At 39.3% G+C, this 21,014-nt stretch overlaps 1 protein-coding gene across 5 annotated transcripts in view; it reads right to left on the bottom strand.

Annotated features, from left to right (window-relative positions):
• Positions 1-13,431: 13,431 nt before the first annotated feature.
• Positions 13,432-21,014, bottom strand: part of Zbtb44 (zinc finger and BTB domain containing 44) — a 68,311-nt gene continuing 60,728 nt past the window's right edge. For 4 of the 5 annotated variants that reach the window (XM_076846162.2, XM_076846163.2, XM_076846164.2 and 1 more), the window contains one exon: positions 13,432-20,293. In XM_076846162.2, coding sequence (XP_076702277.1) covers positions 20,011-20,293 — 283 coding nt within the window. In that variant the 3' untranslated portion in view covers positions 13,432-20,010. The remainder of the gene's footprint in view (positions 20,294-21,014) is intronic. The other variant, XM_076846165.1, reaches the window with a different exon arrangement.

Here is a 21,014-nt window from a genome sequence, read left to right as displayed (position 1 = left end):
GAACTAAGCCTTGAATGACCTGCCCAATGTACTACATTTAAGGGAATATTGGATTTAGGACCTGATAGTAATCGAGGCCCCAGAGTTTATACTCTTAGGCAATATGGATTTTCCAAATAATCATTGCAGGCATTATGCCAATTTTTTTTTTTGAAAAAAAGTAGAGTGTGACTACTATGTGAAGATTTTTTTTTAATATTTATTTTTTAGTTGTAGTTGGACATAATACCTTTATTATTTATTTTTATATGGTGCCGAGGATCAAACCCAGGGCCTCCCGTGTGCTAGACAAGCGCTCTACCACTGAGTCACAACCCCAGCACTATGTGAAGATTTTTAAAAGGAATTATGCTGGTATTATTTAAAAATCATTTGTTACTAAACTCTCTTTGATGCATGATTAATATACATGGAATACTTGTGAATATGCATTAAAATTGAATAGTCCAAAGTGACACAATCATTTCTTAATACAGTTTAATAAACATTTTTCTGATCTGAAAAAAGTTAACACATTGTTACTGATTTGCACATCATAGTCAAAATATTACACTTGAGAAAATTTATTACTGTTGCTAAGTATGAAGTTATAAAATGTAACATGTCCTAAGATTCTGCATCACCATCATTGGTTTAGTTACCTGACACGCTCTCCTCAGCACCACTCATATATGATGTGTTTACCTTTAGTACTATAGTGCTCTGAGCAAACCACACAAGTTGGCTTTCAGGAAATTACTGACCATAGGCAGTGCTCTGAGAATTCTAGGCTTATGGCTTGCAATGTGTGAGAAGACAAATGTGCATCCACATGGCACTGGTGAATACACTGCTGCTCTTTAATTTTTGTACCAGGGATTGAACCCAGGAGCACTTAACTACTAAGCCACATTTGCAGAATTTTTACTTCTTAATTTTGAGACAGGGTCTCACTAAGTTGATTAGGGCCTTGCTAAATTGGTGAAGCTGGCCTTTAACTTGTGAGCCTCCTGCCTCAGCCTCCTGAGCTGCTAGGATTATAGGTGTGCACCACTGTGACTAGCTGCTGTCTACCTTTTAAGTGGCATAATGATTACCATGCAATGATTACCTGATTAAAAGTTATAAATTAATTTTTGGACTGAAAAAAAAACCAGGGTGTGACAATTATGCAGTGAAATATGGTTATGCTGTCTGTATGGATATTTATCCACTCCACCTCATATTAGATATTATTCACATGCTTTCACCATTTCACAAAGAAAGGAAATTTTAACATGAGGGCTAAAAGTAGGTCATCCTCTTAGTATAAAAACAGTCTTTTAAATGCTTGAATATGGGCACACTCTTTATTATTTTTTTTCTATGTAACATAGATTTCCAGGCTCAGGGCAGCAGATATGTTTGGACCATCATTTGGTAACAGTTCCTCTAAGCACAAATTCCCCTTTCTTTTGAGAATGCTCACGAATCTCCCAAAGACCTTCTACCTCTCTGAGACCTTCCTGTCAAGATCCCAATTTCTAGGATGGGTGTTGTTCTAGGCTGGTCCTGTATGTGCCAGTCTGGGTAGAATAGAGTGTCACTGCTTCCCCTGGGATCCACCTAGTGGGAATGAGAATGGTTCTCATCAGCTGTGATACCATCTCTATTTGTCCAGTAATGCGAGAGATGGGAGAAGAGCTTTGGTGGGAAGGAGGTGGGAAGAAGGGTTATCTCAGGTCAGGCCCCGGGTCTGAGGTTCCTCAGGGTGACCATTAGGAAGGAAACATAAAACTAAATAACACTGAAATAACACTGGAATAATGAGACCAAACCCCAAAGCAGGAGTGGGGATGTTTCTCACTAGATTTTGGAATGTGGGATTGTCTAGAAGATGCTCCAAACTGCTCTTCCACATGATAAGCACATAACTAGCAGGTTCCAGTAGTGGGGGACTGTCTTGGCTCTACTTTGATCTGAGCCCCTCTAAGCTTATAGTGGAGATGGAGAGAAGGGATGTCAGGGACAGCTGCAGTGAGTGGGCCCAGGACCCAGCTGCAGACAAGGTGACCTGCATCTGGGACACTCTCATGCACACTAATCACTTTTGTGGTCTAATCTGCCTACAGTGAGGATCCTGTATTTTGGTGATAATGCTAACTTAAGATTTCAATGACAGGGCTAGGGTTGTGGCTCAGTGGTAGAGTGCTCGCCTCGAATGTGTACAGCCCTGGGTTCGATCTTGAGCACCACATAAAAAATAAAACCAAGGTATTAAAAAAAAAAAAAGATTTCAATGAGCCTGACTATCTCATTCTGGTCCCCCGCCCTTCTTCTCTGTTCCTGAGTTCCATCATCCCTCTCCTGCAGCTTGGAAGCCATATGTTCATTCTATCCTTTCCGCTCACCTCCCATCATTTCCTAAAAAGCCAGTTTCCAGGCGTAGGCGGAATCAATCCCATTGTCTGTTTGTTCCATTGTCTCAGCATCTTCCAGCAGAAGGGATGTGTGTATTTTCCTGGGATGTGAACTCAACTTTCCTTTCCCCTTGGCGCACAGTACTTTCCCTCCCTACCCACTGCCTTCACCTTGGAGGTTATCACTATTTCCCCTGCCCACACCCCTGTGATCAAGAATAGCTCAGTCCCTTTGCCAGACCTCTCTGGAACTTCATATGGTCTTATTTAACTCAGTAGGGAAATTCTTCCATCCTTGGAGAAACTCTTTTTCCATAGAGCTGCAAGAACATGGTGTGCAGGGTGATGGGAGGAGAGGGAGCAGGCTTGCTAGGGGAGGGTGGAGGTCTCTCTCCATAAAAAAGTGCATTCAGAGGTCAGTTCCCAAAATACACGGGCTGTCTGACCTTTGAAGTTCATAGTCTAGGTACTGTCCAAATAGCTAAGGCACAATTGTATGGAAATGGCTAGGAAAAAAGGGAAATCTATGTTTGAAATGTGCAAATCTATTGTAAAAAGTGGCTAATAGGTATTTATATAAATTAGGGAGGGAAGAACTATTCATTAACAACTTGGTGCTATGTATGATTGGGACTATGTATTCTTTTTCCCCTTGTACCAGGAATTGAACCCAGAGGTTAATCACTGAGCCATGGCGTCAGCCCTTTAAAAAAATTTTGTGTTGAGACGGGCTCTTGCTAAATTGCTTAGGGCCTTGTTAAATTACTGAGGCTGGCTTTGAACTTGCAATCCTTCTGCCTCAGACTCCCAAGCCACTGGTATTACAGGTGTGCACCACCATGCTTGTCCAAGACTATGGATTCTTGATGAAGGAATGTGAAGCAGAACCCTGGGTGGGTAGTCAGCCAGAGTCAGGGTCTAGAGCTTAGTCAGAGCCAGGGGAGAGAAGGTGTGGGAGGTCAATGGCTCTGCTGACCAACTGGGGCTGAGTCTCAGGGAAAGGTGCCCCAGCCTGGGGCTCTTTCTGGTGTATGCAAGAATTTTTCCCTGAGGCTTTCACTGCTCAGTAATTAATGTGTCTCCCACTTCTCCTGGGAGAGCAGCTGCCCTTCCAGGGTCATCCTTTTAGAATTGGAAAAATATCACCATCCAACATCTTAGTGGGAAAGAGCCTCAAATTCAAGGTCACCCAGGCCAGCCTCCAGCAAGGACTTTGCATCCCTTCTTTAACATGGTGAGAAGGAACTTAATGAGCCTCTACCCCATCTTTGTACCCTGCCTTTGCCAATGGGATTAGAAACTGTGTGTCTTTTCCTCGCTGGGTGTTAGAACTGGATAGCATTTGGAGATTGTTTACTTTATAGATCTGATAAGTGGTCAAAACAACCAGTAGCGTATGCCAAGCGGTGGTATCCAATGTACTGCTTCATCCTCACCACAGTGGTGAAGTGGATGGGTCCTAAAGTAGAGGATTGTTCATATTGACAGCAGAGGAAACAGGCCCTAGCATCCTACAAGTACCTTCCTCAAGGTTCAGCAGGAAGGGAAGAGAAAGGAGGCACCTCTGCTGGTTGCTCCAGGGATGAAGTTTGCACTCCCAGAGGAGCCCAGGCCCTCTCCACCTGGAGCTCAAGAGATGCCGGACCCAGCACTCTCTTGCCAGGTAACAAATCCACTGGTTGAAACACACGTGGGAAAGGCCAAAGGAACTATCACCAGCTGGGCTCTGAAATGGCTCCTTCAGCATTTCTAAATCTTTCCCATTCCCATTTCCTTGGCTACCCCCAGCAGCCCCTGGGCATTTCCCTTTCTTAGGGGCCAAACCATCTGCTTTCTTTTACTCCTCCGCCTGGGGCAGTGTGGACTGGAGGGAGAAAGGTTTCCTTGAGGTCTTGGCCGTGGGCAGCAGAACACCGTGTTCTGTGCTCTGATTCAGAACAACCAGCCTCTGCCCCGATCTTCCTCCCCTGAGCCCTTTATTTCTGCTGAATGTTGCTTGGCTTTGGGGGAAGAATAAACAGGGAGCAGAGGCCAAAAGTTTTGGCCTGGAACCAAGAGGGGGTGGGTGGGGGGTCGGGGGCTTTTGGGGTGGGGGTGGGAGGGAAGGAGGATCAATAGAAATTCTGCTGGGGTTGGAATATGGTGGGTCCCGTTGAGCCCAGGGCAACCCTCTTTGCTCAGATTTCCCCTTCCCAATGAGGACCCATATAGAACCTGGGTAGGGTTCTGGATCACAAGAGACAAGGATTTTCATGGACCTGAAGAATGGAGCAAGAATCAAAACTAAAAAGATGTTCTAGTTGAAGGGCTTTTGAAAGACAAATTGGTTAACATTTTGAATGGTTTAATTGGTACTTATGTTAAACAAAAGCCTTCTGATTCTAAATATTTTGTAAGTTGTGTTAAAGGTAAATAAAAATCATTTAGGCTTTAGTTCCAGCTCTGCAGTTCTTCCAGGTGAGAGCAGTAGGGGGCGCTCAAACACCAAATTTCATGCTGTCAGTGGCTAGAGCAGTGTAGTGGAATAGAGGTAAGGTCTAAACACAGAACTTTGGGCAGCTCCTCTTTCCCAGAGCCCATGCCCACTCAGTTTGCATCTTGGCAAAGCATAGATGTCAGGCACTTGTGCTCCCATGACTGGAGACACCAGGTTTGCACGCCATTGTGAAGGTGTCTTTCCTGTGGCTTTCCTCTGCCCTGAACCCTTCACCCCAAGTTGTGAGCCCTACATAGCCAATGGCACAAATGGCCTGTTGTTTGTGCACACAGTGGGCACGCTCCCACTAGTGTTTCCTGAGCTCATGAACTGGATGGCCAACCCTGCCATGTGTGTGGAGTTAGCCTCCCTGATGGGAACTTGAAGAGTAAAGGTTGGAACACACTGGCTTTCTTGGTAGATTCCTAGGCTGGAATAGGCTTATGGAAGGACAAGGGAAGTCGGGATCATGGTCACTGCCATGGGGAATGAAGAATTCTGCTCATTCTGTTTTCTCTCCTCTTATGGCTACAAAGGACCCCAAGAGGCTCCTCGGGGCACCTTTGACCAAGCTTGGATTTTATCCCATTTAATCTATCTGAAACCTTCACATCTCTAAACGTTTTCTTCTATTGGTTAAATAACATAAGCCCTTCAGTCTTTCTTTTCTAGTCTTTTTTTTTTTTTTAATAATTCTGGAGATGGAACCCAGGACATTGAACATGGGTAAGCAAATATTTTGCTCCTGAGCTACTTACCCAGCCTCTTTTTAAACTTTTATTTTGATTTATTTTTATGCAGTGCTGAGGATCAAACCCAGGGCCTTGTGCATGTAAGGCAAGTGCTCTACCACTGAGCTACAACCCCAGCCCTCTTTTTAAACTTTTAAACTATGTTCACTATCAGATACTAGGGAAGCTGATGAAGATTTGGGCCTGGGGGTTGCTAAAGTCATGTCCAGTACCACTTGGCACCACTCCTGGTATTAAAACCTCAAAGAATACCCAAGAGCTATTATCAGCTTGACTGCTCTGTAAACAGATTGTAATGGGGTACTTCATTATGAGGATGGAAATGACAGAGGGAGGTAGAAAGTGTACTGAAGTTCATATATTATACTTAAGTATTTTGTTTTTGTTCTTGATATAGGGTCTCCTATGTTGCCCAGGCTGGCCATGAACTCCTGGGCTCAAGGTGTCCGCCTGCTTCAGCAGGATTTAAGGGGGTGCACCACCATGTCCAACTATACTTGGATTTATAACAAAAAGAATTGTAACCTAACTGCCAGATTTCTGTGACTGTGGGTCCATTTCCAGTAGCTTTACATTCCATCTCTTCATTTGTTCATCTAAAGAATACGCATTGACATTTTACTAGGTGTCAGGCTTTGTTCTGGGCACAGGAGTACGGCTGTGATCTTCAAAATAACTCTACGACTACAGTGAGATAGAGGGAGGTCTTTCTTGCTGGACCCCTATCTCCTGACTGCAAAGACAGCAAGCACTTTCCTGCCCCATGCCACCTGCCCCAGCAGAGGAAGAGAGAGCCACAAAGAGGCACGGAGCTCAGCTAAGCACTTCATAAACACCAGCAGCGCCCACACTCAGATGTGGTTTTGGTTTTGGAAGGGTAAGCATGTTTGGTACCACGTGTTCCTGTCATCCTAGATTCACATGACCTTAGATGGAGTCTGAATTCTATCACTCCTTGACCTTCGCAGATACTTTCCGTTCTCCTTATGGATTAGTGAACCTCTTCTGTTTTGTAGTTATTCATGGGACTGCACTGCAGATAACTTCAGGGAAGGGAGGGCCAAATCTTGGTGTCCACACTAAACACAGGTTGGATAATTTTAACATGCTTAGAGGTGGCCTCACAGAGAGAAAAGGACCATGCTCCACGGGTTCAGGAACTCAGGTGCTGAGTGATGCAATTGGCAGCTGCTACCCACTGGGCACTGGGGGTTGTTAGCAAAGCTAAGCTGCCGGTGTTTCCTATGTCCTTGGCCCTGTTCACCACCCTCTCCCCTCCAACCAACGCTTCCCTGCAGGAGAGGAACTGAAAAACTCACTGACACATATAAGAGCTGGGATAAACCAACAGTTGTGTGAATGGATCAAATAGAGAGAGACTCAGCAAAGTGAGGAAAACCCTTCCAAACTTGATGTCTATAAAGAGGCAAGAGGCTGGAATGTTTGGCTCTGGAATGGGGGTTGCTGGAGATAGCAAGGAGAGGAATGTGAGGGGAGAATGGCAGGCTCACTGGGAGCATACTGTTTTTACTTGAACTTGAAAAGCTTTTAGGTTCCATGGGCTTCAAGAGTACAGGCTCAAGGTCATATGGTCCTACCAGGGTCTGGTGGGAGTCTTGGGAGTGGGTACTTGGGTGGGCATAACTAATGGCAACAGTAGCACTCCAAGGTTATGAAGAGGACTGGGGCTCTCCAACTATGGAGCCTCCTGCCCCAAACTGTCTCCATGGAGAGAAGTGTCATATCTATCTATCTATCTATCTATCTATCTATCTATCTATCTATACACACACACACACACACACACACACACACACATTTGCCTTATAATGGGCAAAGTTAAAAAGAAAAAAAAAAACAACAAACCTCTGAAGTGAATTTGTGCCAGTCTCTTTCTCTTGAGACCATAGGGAAATCCCTGCCATACCTGAGAGGGATACAGTCTGTATGTAGTGGGTTAAAATTCTCATAGGTGTCACACATGTTTGTGGGATGCTGTGGACCCCAAGCTTTGGAGAGAAATCATGCACAAGTGTGCCAGCACCTCTTGGGTACTGGTAGATACAATCAGTGCCTACTTTTTCCATTGGAAGGCACACTGCTTCCTGCTTAGATCTCATCCCCTTCATAAGCTTTCTTCAGGGCAGTTATGAACATTTCCTTACCTGTCAGGAAGTTCTTGGGGAAGAGAAAGGGCCTTATGAAGCCACTTCACTCTTATTGGATGGAAGCAGATTATATGCTTGTCAATACAGCTGCATGTGCATGCACTCTGGGGCTAGCAAACTCAGATGTGTGTTCAGCCAGCCCCTTGTAGAAAGGGAAGGGATTTATTTGAGTATTTGACATGCACAGATCTTTTAAATAGCATTGCAATTCTCAGAAGCCAAAAATCTAAATAGGAAGAATGAGCTTGGATCTTAAGAACAACAAAAACCCTAAAACTGTCACTAGCACCTGGATTCTAACTTAGAGCAACCTGTTCCTTGGCCTGTGTTGGGGAAAGAGACCTCCTGTGTCCAGGAAATGACACCTCGTGTGTCTGGAAACAATCCTTGCTTCTGGCTCCATTTTGGGTTCTTCAGACCTGGATGAGAATCTTGTCTCCCTTCCCCCTGCAGGGGTAGCACTTGTGTCCCTCTGCCTGCAGCACTATTGCCCTCTCCTCTTTTGGACCTTTACTTGTCATTTCCACTCTTGGCCATCCTAAAACTGCTCACCTGCCCATTAACACAGCCTTTCCCCTTGGCACTCATTACCGTCTAACACACTGTTGTCTTGTTTATTGCAGTCTCTCCTCACCAACTAGTCCACAAAGTCATATCTGTTGTTCTAGTCACAGGGCCTGGTGCAGCAGTCACTCTGCTTATTGAAGGAAAGGAAGAGGAATTGCAAGCAGCACAGAATTAGGACACAAATCTTTGGAACTTTCAATCTCATTGACCTGGTTGGTAGAAGCTGAATTGTGCTGGAAAGGTAAAAACTAAGTAACCAGCTAAATAACTTACTTAGCATGACTATTGCTGGGGGAAAATTCCCTGTTCATTCAAGTCTGAAGTTCAACTTTTCTTTTTTTTTTTTGTAGTAGTGGTGATGGAATCCAGGGCCTCGTGCATGCTAAGCATGCATCTACCATTGAGCTACACCACAGTTCTGGTATTCAGCTCTAGAACTGGCTCAGAACTTTGTCTGACTCGTTTATTCTTAGAACTCCCCTTCAAAAACAAAGGCAGGTTGCCTGAAGAGGTCACATGTGTAGCATGGATAGAGTTTAGAACACAGCAGGCATTCTCTGTTATGAGAATACTGGTCCTAGCAGGTTCACTGTTCCCAGATGAGTCACAGACTTGGGCTCCCAGGCACACCAAAACCTTCCCACAACCAGCTGCTTATTTCAGTCCTGATGTCACCAACACACATCCCCCCTGTCCAGCTTCATGCATATATCTTCTTTTGGACTCTTACCTGACATTCTGATGTTAATTTCTTTGTGAACTCAGTTAACTCTGTATGTATTCCCTTTATCTACTTTGTACTTGTTTTTAATCTTTCTATAGAGAGCTCCGATCACGTTGCTCCTTTGCCTGAGAATTTGTGATTTCCTAATAAACACAGTTCTAAGTCTTCAGAGCGTCTATGATCTCGTCCCATTCTTCCCCTTCAGGGATGTGTTAATATTTGGCAAATTAAACTATTTTCGTTCCCCACCACTCTTCCTCTTAGGCTCAGTGCTGTTTCCTGGAGCTGTGTCCTTCCTCATTTCTGTCTGTACAAATCCTTGTCTTTTCTTGAGAAAGATACAGCTCAAGTGTCAGCTGCTCCATGGTGCCTTCCCTTACCTTCCAGCCAGCTCGCTCCTCCAAATCCCCAAAACATGCCTTTTGGTGTTTCTCTCACGGCATCTCATTTGTTGTTATTTTATTTCTCTAATTCTTCTTCAGAAACCATAAGCTTCATAAAGGCCAGAGACTCCACTCAATCAATCATCCCTAGGTCTGGGGACCCTTTGGGACAAAAGACAGTTATGGTCAATTGTCAGGTAACAAAAGTTCAGGGTGTTAAGTGAATGTAAAAATGTGTCCCAATTGAACGGAGGTGGCTCTTGGAGGAGGGTGTCATGGAAAAGTGACTGAAGTATGACTTGATGGATAAGGAAACCAGGAGAAAGTGGTGGGTAGTTGGGGGACCGGCAGACTTGGAAAACACTTTGGGACAACTCTGGCTGGCTGATAGCAGTTGTTCTGAGGATTAAAGTCAATATCAATTCATAATTGCCATACCCTTATATTTCAGACACTCATTTAAAAATGAGCAAGGTTCTGATGCATTTATTGACAAGAGAGTTGAGGCAAATCATCAGGCAATGGGATGAAAATAATTCTCGGTATTCTGACCCAAAGTTCCCTGACAAGTACCTCTAAGCATTGAGGTGAGTTCTAATCTGCCAGCTTCTGGAAAATATGCTACAAATACAAGGCATAACCCCTGACTATGAGGACTGAGTCAGGCAAGGAAGACACACTAGTGTGCACAATACCAGTGTCTTTTTTTTTTTTTTTTTTGCACCAGAACTAGGGAGCACTCAACCACTGAGCCGCACCCCCAGCCTTATTTTGTATTTTATTTAGAGACACTTTTGCTGAGGCTGGCTTTGAACTCTCAATCCTTCTGCCTCAGCCTCTGGGGGCTGCTGGAATTATTAGGTGTGCGCCACCCTCGCTGGTAATACCAGCCTCTTGTAATAACAGACAAGACTTACAAAGTAGTTACTATATATCAGGTTCTGTTGTAAGCATTGTATATATAATTAATTCTCACAACTACCCATGAGGGAGATTTGTAAGACAGTGTGACAGAGAAGTGGTCTGGCAGAGTTAAATATAATTTGTCATGGGGATGGAAAGGAAGGACTCCCAGTCTCAGACTGATGGAAGGAGGGAGTGGGAAATGAGGACTAAGGGATGGGCTCTCAGAGGGGTGAGGCCTGAGCTCTTTTGAAAGTTCAGGGGAAAAAAACTTGGAAGGGGTTCTGAGGGAAAGGGAGGTGGGAGATTCAAAGCAGGGGGATGGCCTGATTAGAATTATTTTAATAGTAATGTGAAAAATGAACTGGAAGAGGACCCAACTTAGGAGAAGGACTAGCAATTGGGAGGCTGTGGTTATTAGGCCAGAAGCAAGAGCTAGAATTAAGTTTGTAGCAATAAGGCTGAAAAAAAAACCAAAAAGATGGAAAATGTTATGAATGGGGATGGGGAAGATAACCCAGCAAAGATACCAACTAGGCAAGAATACATGGAGCAAACAAACAACAAAAGAAAAAAACAACCAATCCACATCTTCAGAAAAGGGTCATGGGCAGCCAAGTATGGTGGCACATGACTGTAATCCCAGGCAAGTGGGTCACAAATTCAAGGCCAGCTTCAGCAATTTAGTGAGACCTTCTCAAAATAAAAAATAAAAAGGACTGGAGATATAGTTAGCGGTTGAGCATCCTTGGGTTCAATCCCCAGTACCACTAAAGAGTCATGAGCAATTGTTTTCACACTGTAAGAAAAAGTTACAACACTCCTTTTAGAGCACTGGATCCTGGCATAAAAGATATAAAAACACCCACCTGCATAATTTAATTCACATTTCCCTCCCTCAAGGCCTTGTTTCACAAAATGCCAGTGCTCCAAAAGAACTATAATGTTAGAACTGGCAGGGCAAAAATGTTCCTGGCTTCTTTTCCAAATCCCTGTGTTTGGGAGGGAGCGAAGTCCACCCAGATGCAGATTCTGCTCAACACTTCTGAGATGCCAGCCCTGCCTATAATCTCTCATAATGGATAGGAAGGGCACTGACTCTCTTCATGGATCATACTAAATTTATTACTTTTTCAGCTTATTTCATTGGGTTTCTGAAGACCAAATTGCTTTATAAACTGTAAAACCTAACAAGGCTTTTCCACTAACTTGGAAGTAGATTTAACAAAGAGCTCTGCTCCTGTAGACACAGGTCTTACTATGGGTACTGCTGTTTGGATTGCTAAACAGAACATTTTCTGCCTCAGCCCCTAATTTAAAATGAATTCTGGGGATTTTATTTGGTTGTGACCTTTTCTTGTTATGTTCTAAAGCAGTTTTCCCAACAGAGGGTCTTTAGATGGCAAAACCCACCAGAGGCAATTCAAAATTGAGGCAGCCTTATCCTAAGGGTGTGTGTATGTGTGTGTGTGTTTGGTACTAAGCCTAAAATTTCTCAGATTCTCTGATAAATGGGACTCACTAAATGCCTTCCAGTTAAAAGCATCGAAAAATGTTAATTGTGGGAAAAACTAGGCATGGATAAAAAAGTGGGGGATTTATGCACAGATGGTCTGAAAAATGATTCTAATGCTGTGTTCACAGCCTCTGCCGTGACTTGTTCTCCTACCCAGAAAATGGATAGATATAAACATTCCAATATTTTTGGTAGGAAAGTTCAAGTAAACCAATTGGAATGTAAGGGAAGGGCAGCAGCATCAACAAAACAAGTTTATCTTTGTCTACAAGGGTGTTTAATCAACAGTTTGCTTAAATTTCTTACTAGATTGACTACGCCCTTACCTTTCCCACTTGTATGAAAGTTTACGTATGTTTAAAAAAAATACAGTTTGGGATTTGGTGCAAGTTACCCTTCCTTTAAACTCTTGGTGTGTTTACAGTTATAATATTCCTATCTTTGTCAGTTTAGTACTTACAATAAACTTTTCTGTTCAAAAGAGAAAAACTCCAATTATTAATTTCTAGTCTACCAACTGAGATACACATCTTCGATTATTACTTTTATTATTATTCACAGAAAGGAACATGCACACCACAAGAATATTTTAAATTCTACATTCTACACTATCCTCTGTGGCTCAAGCTACTGAAGAACTAATAGTTTGCTGACCTTGAATGGTCTGATAAACTTGTTAAAAACACTCAATACACTCACTGAATGAAAGAGAGCATTCCTTAAAATTTACCCTCTTCTCTGAACTAAAATGCTCCTGGTTGCTTGAAGTCAATAAAAGAATTGGGGATGTGGCTCAGTAGTAGAACATCTGTTAAGCACGTGTGAGGACCTAGGTTCCATCCGAGACACCTAAAAAATGAACAAAAAATTATTTGCCTGTTACTGTCAGTATTGTAAAAAACTCAACATAAATCTAGTTAGAAAGCCCTTCCCGGGCTGAGGGTGTAGCTCAGTGGTAGAGGCTAACATGTGTGAGGCACTGGACTCGATCCTCAGCACTTCATAAAATAAAAAATAAAGGTATTGTGTCCATCTATAACTAAAAAAGTTAAAAAGAAAGCCCTTCCTTTTGGCTCTCATAGGCTACTTACCTAAGTTATGGGACTGCTTTCCTTGCTATGTACCTATACATCCCTGTTTAACTTATCATTGAAATGACAATAATAAGTCTCTAGTCATTATTAAGTATGAAATATTTCAGAAAAACTCAGAGCAATGTCTATAAGAGGCAATCCATCATTCATTAAATAGCTTTTCACAGGAAGCCAGTTCAAAGCTCTAGGACCTGATGACTTCCTCTAACCAGTGTCCTTGACAGCCCCTCCCAATCTTGGGTTTGGTGTTGTGAAAAATCTGCACTTACAGCTCTTTTCTTTCTTGACCAGGAAACTGATGCATGCTGTCCAATATTCTCTATAGTCCACACACACACACACACACACACACACTAGCACGCACTGGATATTAGTCAGTGAATATTGTTGATTTCCCTCATCCACTTGACCTTAAACAAAACTGCCAATTCTTCCTTCCAGCCAATAATAAATAACAACAGCAGGAAGTCTTATTCCATAAAGCATTAATAAGATATTTTAATGAGAAAAAAACAAAAACAAATCTTACTCTCATATTTCTATGCAAAGACACTCAAAACTGTTTTTTTCCCTGTCCATCCTTTCTAACTGCAACTTTGTTTGTGACCATGTAATAAAGGCCAGTTTGAAGATTTTTTTTTTTAAGTTTAAACCTTTTTAAAAAAAGATTAAACAATCAGGCTAGCAAAAAGGTACTCAATACATACTTTCCTTATATCAAACAAGCTAATATTTCAGTACAATATAACTATACAGGATATATACAATACACATATGTTCACAAAGCAAACACTATAGGCTCAGAACAGATTTGAAAAACCATGATATTCACATTGATTACAATAACTCTAAAAATGATTGTAACGTTTAAACGGCACTTAGTTTACAAAAGTCACAAAAATATATATATATATATATGTAGTCACCAAGAACTATGGTTCCTGTAAAATACTAATAGCCGGATACTAGTATATAAAATGTGAAGCTCTGACATTGTATACATTTTTAGGAAATGAAATAAAATCCAAAACCATTTTTGTTATTGTCAAAAGTCAAACATGCCAAGTAACTTAGCTATGGCCACTGCCACCAAGTAAAGCCATACTTGAATGAGATGACAACTGGATACAAGCTGGTGAATCAGGGACTGGCACAGTTGAAGAGTTGTACTGGTCCTAGGAGAGGAGTGGAGGACATAAAGACACCATCTATGTAATTAATTCACATTTTCTCCCCAGCATTACCCTTCCTTGAGGGTTTCACAAGATGCCAGTGCCCCCAAAAGGATCATGTTATAGACAGCAGGGTAAAAAGTTTCCCCAAGACTTCCTTGCTGCTGAGTTATAGACAAATATTAAAGCATGCATCAGTTACACAGAGCAATCAGTCACCCTCTGGAAGACTGTGATACAGTCTCTTCCTAGGCTGCTTGCATTAGAAAGGACTCCAGTTTTTAAATGAAGCCAGGTTTATTTGTTAGCCCTGTAATATATTGAGCTATTATAGCAGCAAATATGAAATCACACAAACAAAAACACAATTTTATTTAAAAATCCATTTCTGTAACAGCAAAGCAATTTCCCCACTTTAAATCTGTCCCCCTTATGAATTTCTTTTATCACTGACTCCTGGCCTGTTACCGCAAACTTTTTCTTATGCTGCTCTGAAAAAAGACACTTCCTAATCCTGGAAAAGCTTAAATTTACTCTTAAAAAGGGGAATACTAGAATTTTAAAGTAAAAAAAAAAAAAAAAAGTCTGTTCTAAAAGTATCTTTCACAAATATATATATTTAAATATTAAAATAGGCTACCTAGGATTTTTATAAAATGGCTTTTGAAAAGACAGTAGTGGCACAAAGAAGCCATATACTATCCTCCAAGTCAGACATAAGGTGCCACAAGGGTGCCCTACAAAGAGGCAGGCAATCTCTATCTGATGCCACATGAGGCACCAGTAACAACAGAAAAATTATATATTATTGGGAACTTGAATCAAAATCAAATTTTACTCTACCAGGGGTGGTTGTTTTCCTAAAATATATCTTGAAGTAGAAGAATTAGAAGCCATCACTTTGTACAAGGAAGATAATGAATAGGTTAATGATCTTACTCCTTCCAAATACCTGATGTCATTCATTTCAGGTACTTGAAAGATGAAAAGTAGTGCAACTTTCAAAAATTTAGTGGACTACTCTCAGTATGAGAGACTTTACATAGCATCTGTCAACTTGAAATTAAATTGATACTTCAAACAAAAAGAAATCTAGAGAACACACTCGTAACATAATCATAGGAAAGGTTCCCTCTGGAAAGCAGGTATTTCTAAGATCTGCACAAGTCTTCAATAATATCAAGGACTCAACATGTATCTGGAGATGACAGGCTTCTCTTGGAGTAGGAAAGATTTGTCCTTTTGCAGGTGATGGACTTTCATAACCTAAGCTTTCATTTATAAGATGATTCTCAACATGTTTTACTGAATAAAATCTGGGTATGATTAGGCTAGTATTTGGAAAACAAGAACAGTTTAATAAAAGTCATGACACTAGCTCCTCAAATAATTAAGCAGCAACTGTATCAAATCATCATAGCTGAGCCCACGGCTTTCAGCCTGATCAACAAACTTAGTCCATTTAAAAGAGAAAGGAAATAAAGAATTTGATTTTATAAACCAGGCACTTTTAAACTAAAATAAAAAAATTTAAAGTTTTTATTTTTTAAAAAAAGTTTTTGTTTTCAATTCATGGTTTGAACTCTTTAAGTTCTTTGTAAACTACTATGTACACAGGAACCTTGGTATTAGCTGGAACTGGTCTGGGTCCTGTAGAGAGGGAGCTCAAAGTAGCACAAACACTTTAAAGCAGTCTCATTTTTTCAGATACTGCCAAACACAGATTCCAATAACATTGTCTGAAATCATTGCAGAGACTATTTTTAAAAACACAGAACTAATTTTCTATGATAAAAATAAGACCATGATTCTTGATGTAACTGGTATTGTCTTCATTCCCTACCTGACGTAGGGTTTAATTCCCCATAAATACAATAACAAGAATCTCAACATATCTGTAATCTAAGGTCAATAAAGCATTCCTTAGCCAAAGCTGAGGACTGGTTCAATTTCAATTCATTGTTTTATCGTTTTTTGGCTAATTTGTCTTGCTGAGGACTTTTCAAATAAAAACACCCTATATCATCACATTCTATCAAGAAAAAAATGACACAAAGATAAAAATGGGTATAAACAAAATACAACTTAAATTTGATAATCTTAAGCCTAGGAATATGCTTATCCATAAATATTCCTCAGACATGTTCATAACAGCTTTACTGTTTTGTACTGCTTCAGAAAAGAAAATCTGGTTTCTACATAGTCTCTTCCCAATAACTTTTAAAATCTAAATATATTATAAATAAGGCATCTTATGTCAATAATTTACAGTGAAAACCACATTTATTTCCTTTTAGCAAGTTGGGGTTTGTTCCTTCCAAATGTGAACTTTATTTCAAACTCCTTTCAGTTAAAATATAAAAATTTTTAGGATTGTTCATTCATCAGGTGATAGTAATTTTCTCTCTGTGGTATACTAGTATAGAATTGCCATTACATCATATCATAATGTATTTTTCAGGGACTATAAAACTAAAAAATAGAAGGTTCTCAAATTGTGTTTTAAAAGACTAAGTAAAAGTCACTAAATAACTGGCCTCTATTTAGACTAAGATAAGAGAATAAAATAAGGAGAGAGAAAAGACTGAAATATTTAATATAGCTTCTAAAGGTTCTCAGGGAACCATGTGTAGACTGGGAGAGTCTGGCTCAGTAGTAAGAGGGTAACTGTGTTACCACTGATTTAAATACAACAGATGTGTGGACTAGCTCATTCCATTTGGTAAAATATTTTAACAAAATGAAAGGCTTTTTTTTTTTTTTTGGTTTGTTTTTAAAACCAAAGGGCAAGTGTTATAACATGAAACCTAATTACTGTAAACCAGAATGGTTGTTGAATGAAAAAAAAAAAAAAAAAGAATGAATGAGGTTAAACATTTTAGTATGTTTTTTTTTTTTTTTTTTTTTTTTTTTTTTTTTTTTAGTGAAATTACAAACTTTAAGAAAAATCCATGTTAAAAATTGTGGATGTTAACCTCCATCTGCACCCATTTGTAGAAAATTTAAAAATGCAAAAATAAAAACAAAAACAAAACAAACCCCCAAATCAGTATAAGTTGTTTCTGAATTAGAATTTCTGACATGCTAGATGTTGACTGTTAGAATATACCTTCAAAAATGAGAAGAATGAATGTAGGAGCCACTATATCCTTTATCATGAATATCTTTCTTTACTTCTAAGTGTATTACATCTATTTGGTAGTTAAAAAATTGAAAATAAAAGCTTATCTTGTATAAAATGCTTGGTTTTAAAAAGGCAAATTATCTTGCACTCTAAAATTTAAGCCCTTAAATATCACAAAGTTACCCTCTTTAGCCTTGAGAAAGACACCTATGCTTAGATATTCTAAACTGTAATATTTTATGTTTTGTTATGCTGGTAATTTCTATGGATGAGACAATATAACTGGCTTTCATCTCTTTGCAATAGTTTCCATAAGTTCTCACAAAAACTGTATATTCAGACATTCCTCTCTTAAAATAAATTTTAAATAAATCTAAATACTAGATATATAATCATCCTTTACAGCTCTGTTTTCTAAAACAGATTCATGAATGAAACATTCTTAAACCATGTATCAAGAAAAAAGTAGAGCCTTACTGAAGTAGAAAAAGACCTTTGTTATCACTTTGTTAAATAATAAGCAGTTACCTGTATTGGTAAGAGTTGGGCAATAGATAATTAACCAGATGTTTTCACACAGTATATTCAAATTTCATTAAACCTTGAAATATATATTATTTGTAATGAGACAATGAATGAAAATCTAAAATTTCCATCTGGGAAAGAATCCTTAGTAATGATAATTCTTTACTGTGAGCACAGTAAGAATACCTTGGAGGGCTGGGGCTCTAGCTCAGTGGTAGTGCATTTGCCTGGCATGTGTGAGGTGCTGGATTTGAGTCTCAGCACTGCATATAAACAAATAAAGGTCTATCAACAACAACAACAACAAAACACAAACAAACCCAAAAAAGAATACCTTGGAGCTCCCAGTTTGGCGCAGGACTCTTTTATGTAGGATTTTCAGGATAGGGGATGTGCTACAATATTTTCAATCAATAAATCGACAAATTTCTTAATTCTCACTTCCCTCCTTTTCTTTTTATTATGATTCCTGGTCATAATTTTACTTATGTAGGATTCTGAGATTAATTTTAAGATTATTTATTGGTAGGCAGTTTTCAATGACATTAAAAGCTGTTGACCATTCTAGTTGAGACACAGCACTATCATATAAGTATCACAGTCTGTGTGGAAAGTAATTCAGATCAAAGTAGAAACATAAATGGTGGAAGCCCATTATAACCTATATATGCTGATTTCATAAAGGTGATACACCTGTGTTTGTGTGCAAATGGGTAAAAGCCAGGTTCATAAGTAAGGTAGAAAACTAGAAATGAGGGCTAGAGGGTGCAGCTCAGTGGTAGAGCATGTGCTTAGCATTCAATCACCAGTACTCTGCACCCTCCAAAAAAAAACCCAACCCCCCCAAAGTCCTGACTGTAATTTGTTTCTTTTTTTCTAATCCAACCAGGTGCTTTCATATTAAACTTTGGACATTTTACATATAGAAAAAAAGTTACACAAAAGTTAATTAGGCATGGACCCATTTCAGATCAGTCAGAGATACTTTAATGGCACCAGATGAAAAGTATACCTCAGCCTAGAGCATCATATAAATTTCACTTTTTAGCAGCAAAAAAGATGATATTCATTATTTAGGGTTTTTAGTTTTTTGTTAAGATTTAATCCCCCTCTCCCCAATTTATGAGTCATACGTCATTATTTTATAGCCTCTTCTCATCTTTTACATTATTGCTTACATTGTGTAAAAACTATAATAATTGCTCTTAATAAACTTGGCAATGTCTAAAAATATTGGAACAAGTAGCATATATCACTTTCATATAGGGCTTTGTAAACACTCTTAGTTGGGTTAAGAACGTAGCCTCAACACAGAATTCTTTATTTTGTCCAAAACAGCACAGTAAAAACATCCCCACCAATACATAAACCTATATATAAAACATAGAATATCTTCAATATTTTTCCTTTATATGGTAGCATACCAGTATATGCAAGAGAAAGTATTGATGATGGGGCAAAGGGAAAATTGATTGGGGCAATGACCTAGTTAGCCAGGCATTAACATTCAAAAACCAGGTAAACATCAATTTTAGTTAGAAAAGCAGTATTAAAATAGTTTCTATGAAGCAGGGATTTACATGCTTCATTCTACATTCCTGATAGCCTGACTTTTCTTAATCATGGTTCTTTACCTTTGGAGTGGTACTATAAAGGTACAGAGAATGCCTACCTAATACCAAATTTTCACCATGAAAAATCATAATAGAAATGACAAAGCTTAAAAAAAAAGTATGCTGGATTTCAAAAGTATTTACCTTAATTTTTAAGAAGGCTTACCATAAATATTTCCAAAACAATAGGCTTTACAACTTCCTGTGTATAGGAGCAAACATCTACTTGAGCCATTTGTCAAATTCTGTTTAATAATTACTCAAGTACCCTTTCATCTCAGAAGGATCAACAGTCATCTGATTTCTTCTTTACCTAATGATCCGTTGTCAGCCTACTTTTAACAATGGAAGGAAAAACTGATATATAGTTTAAGTCAACTGGTTTTCCTTAAGTATCATAGTTCCTATTATGTTTCCACACCATGTTGCTGTGTACTTACAGAAGCAATCTTTCTCTCAGTTATGAAAAATAAAACATTAGTCAAAGGGCTTACAAAGTGAAAAGGGAAGTTCTTTCCCAAACCCTTTCTTGTTTAAAAAATTAAATTAACTTTAAATGTACAAGACCAAGCACAGGCACTTTCCAAAAACCAAAAATGAAGCCAAATCACAAAATTACTCAATAGTTATAGAAGACAGCTCTGATTTTGGGGGGTCATCTCTGGTAGCCTCAGTACAAGCACTGGTCTTTGGCTGCTCTGGCACTTCTTCCTCTTTTTCTGCCAGCCCACCAAGAGACCCCAAGGGAAAAGTGCTTTCACAATTCTGGGTCGAGGAGACCTGTGAAATTACAGGCATTTGAACAGAGGAGTTGCTTTCAAAACCGTGTTCTCCAAGATCATACTGAACAAGGGTCTCTTCTTGCTCCTGGTTTAAGTAGTCCGGTACTAGGAAATCACTAGATAAGAGGCAAAGGATGAAATACAGAATTAATTTTCAAACCAGTAATAGATAAGCTACAATTAAAGGATGTAATATGTAAAACAAGATAGGGACTTTTCATTTCACTAATTCTTCAATGAAGGTTAAATCTCAGGAACTCTCAACTTATAAATTTTCCTGAATACGAACCTAGGTCATCAGTAGAACCAAAGTGCATCAACTCTCCCTACCAACAATATATAAGATTAATGATCACTTCAGTGACCCTTTGGACACCTAAAACAGCCTTTCTTGTTCTATGTAGAGGAGTGTCTGTATACCAACAAATATAAGTAGCTCCTTCTAGAGAAGACCTTAGCTTAAGCAAAGATTATTTGAGTAACTTAAATGCTTAACTTTTCTTGGATTACACTGAGAAGTATATAAAACCATCCTTGTATTGCTAACTGGCTACAAGTTAGTTAATAAACTAAGTTCTTATGCATAAGTGACCTTACACATAATCTACTATATAGAGAAACAATTTATCTTGCTATTAGATTTGAAAATGGTAACAAATTACTGTGGAATCAGAATTTGGAAATAAATACCCGTGATTGGTTACAGGTCAATCCCCAAAAGTTATTTAATTATTAATTTCCACAGGAAATATAGACAGTAAAGTATAATGAAATTTAATCAAAAGTATAAATTTTCCCCAGAAGAGATAAAAGATTTTAAAATTTCTTTATACTTTT

Source organism: Callospermophilus lateralis, chromosome 2, assembly GCF_048772815.1.
Source record: "Callospermophilus lateralis isolate mCalLat2 chromosome 2, mCalLat2.hap1, whole genome shotgun sequence".
Lineage (NCBI taxonomy): Eukaryota > Metazoa > Chordata > Mammalia > Rodentia > Sciuridae > Callospermophilus > Callospermophilus lateralis.
The sequence above is the reverse complement of the archived record's forward strand: the minus strand, read 5'-3'. Positions and strand labels throughout refer to the sequence as shown.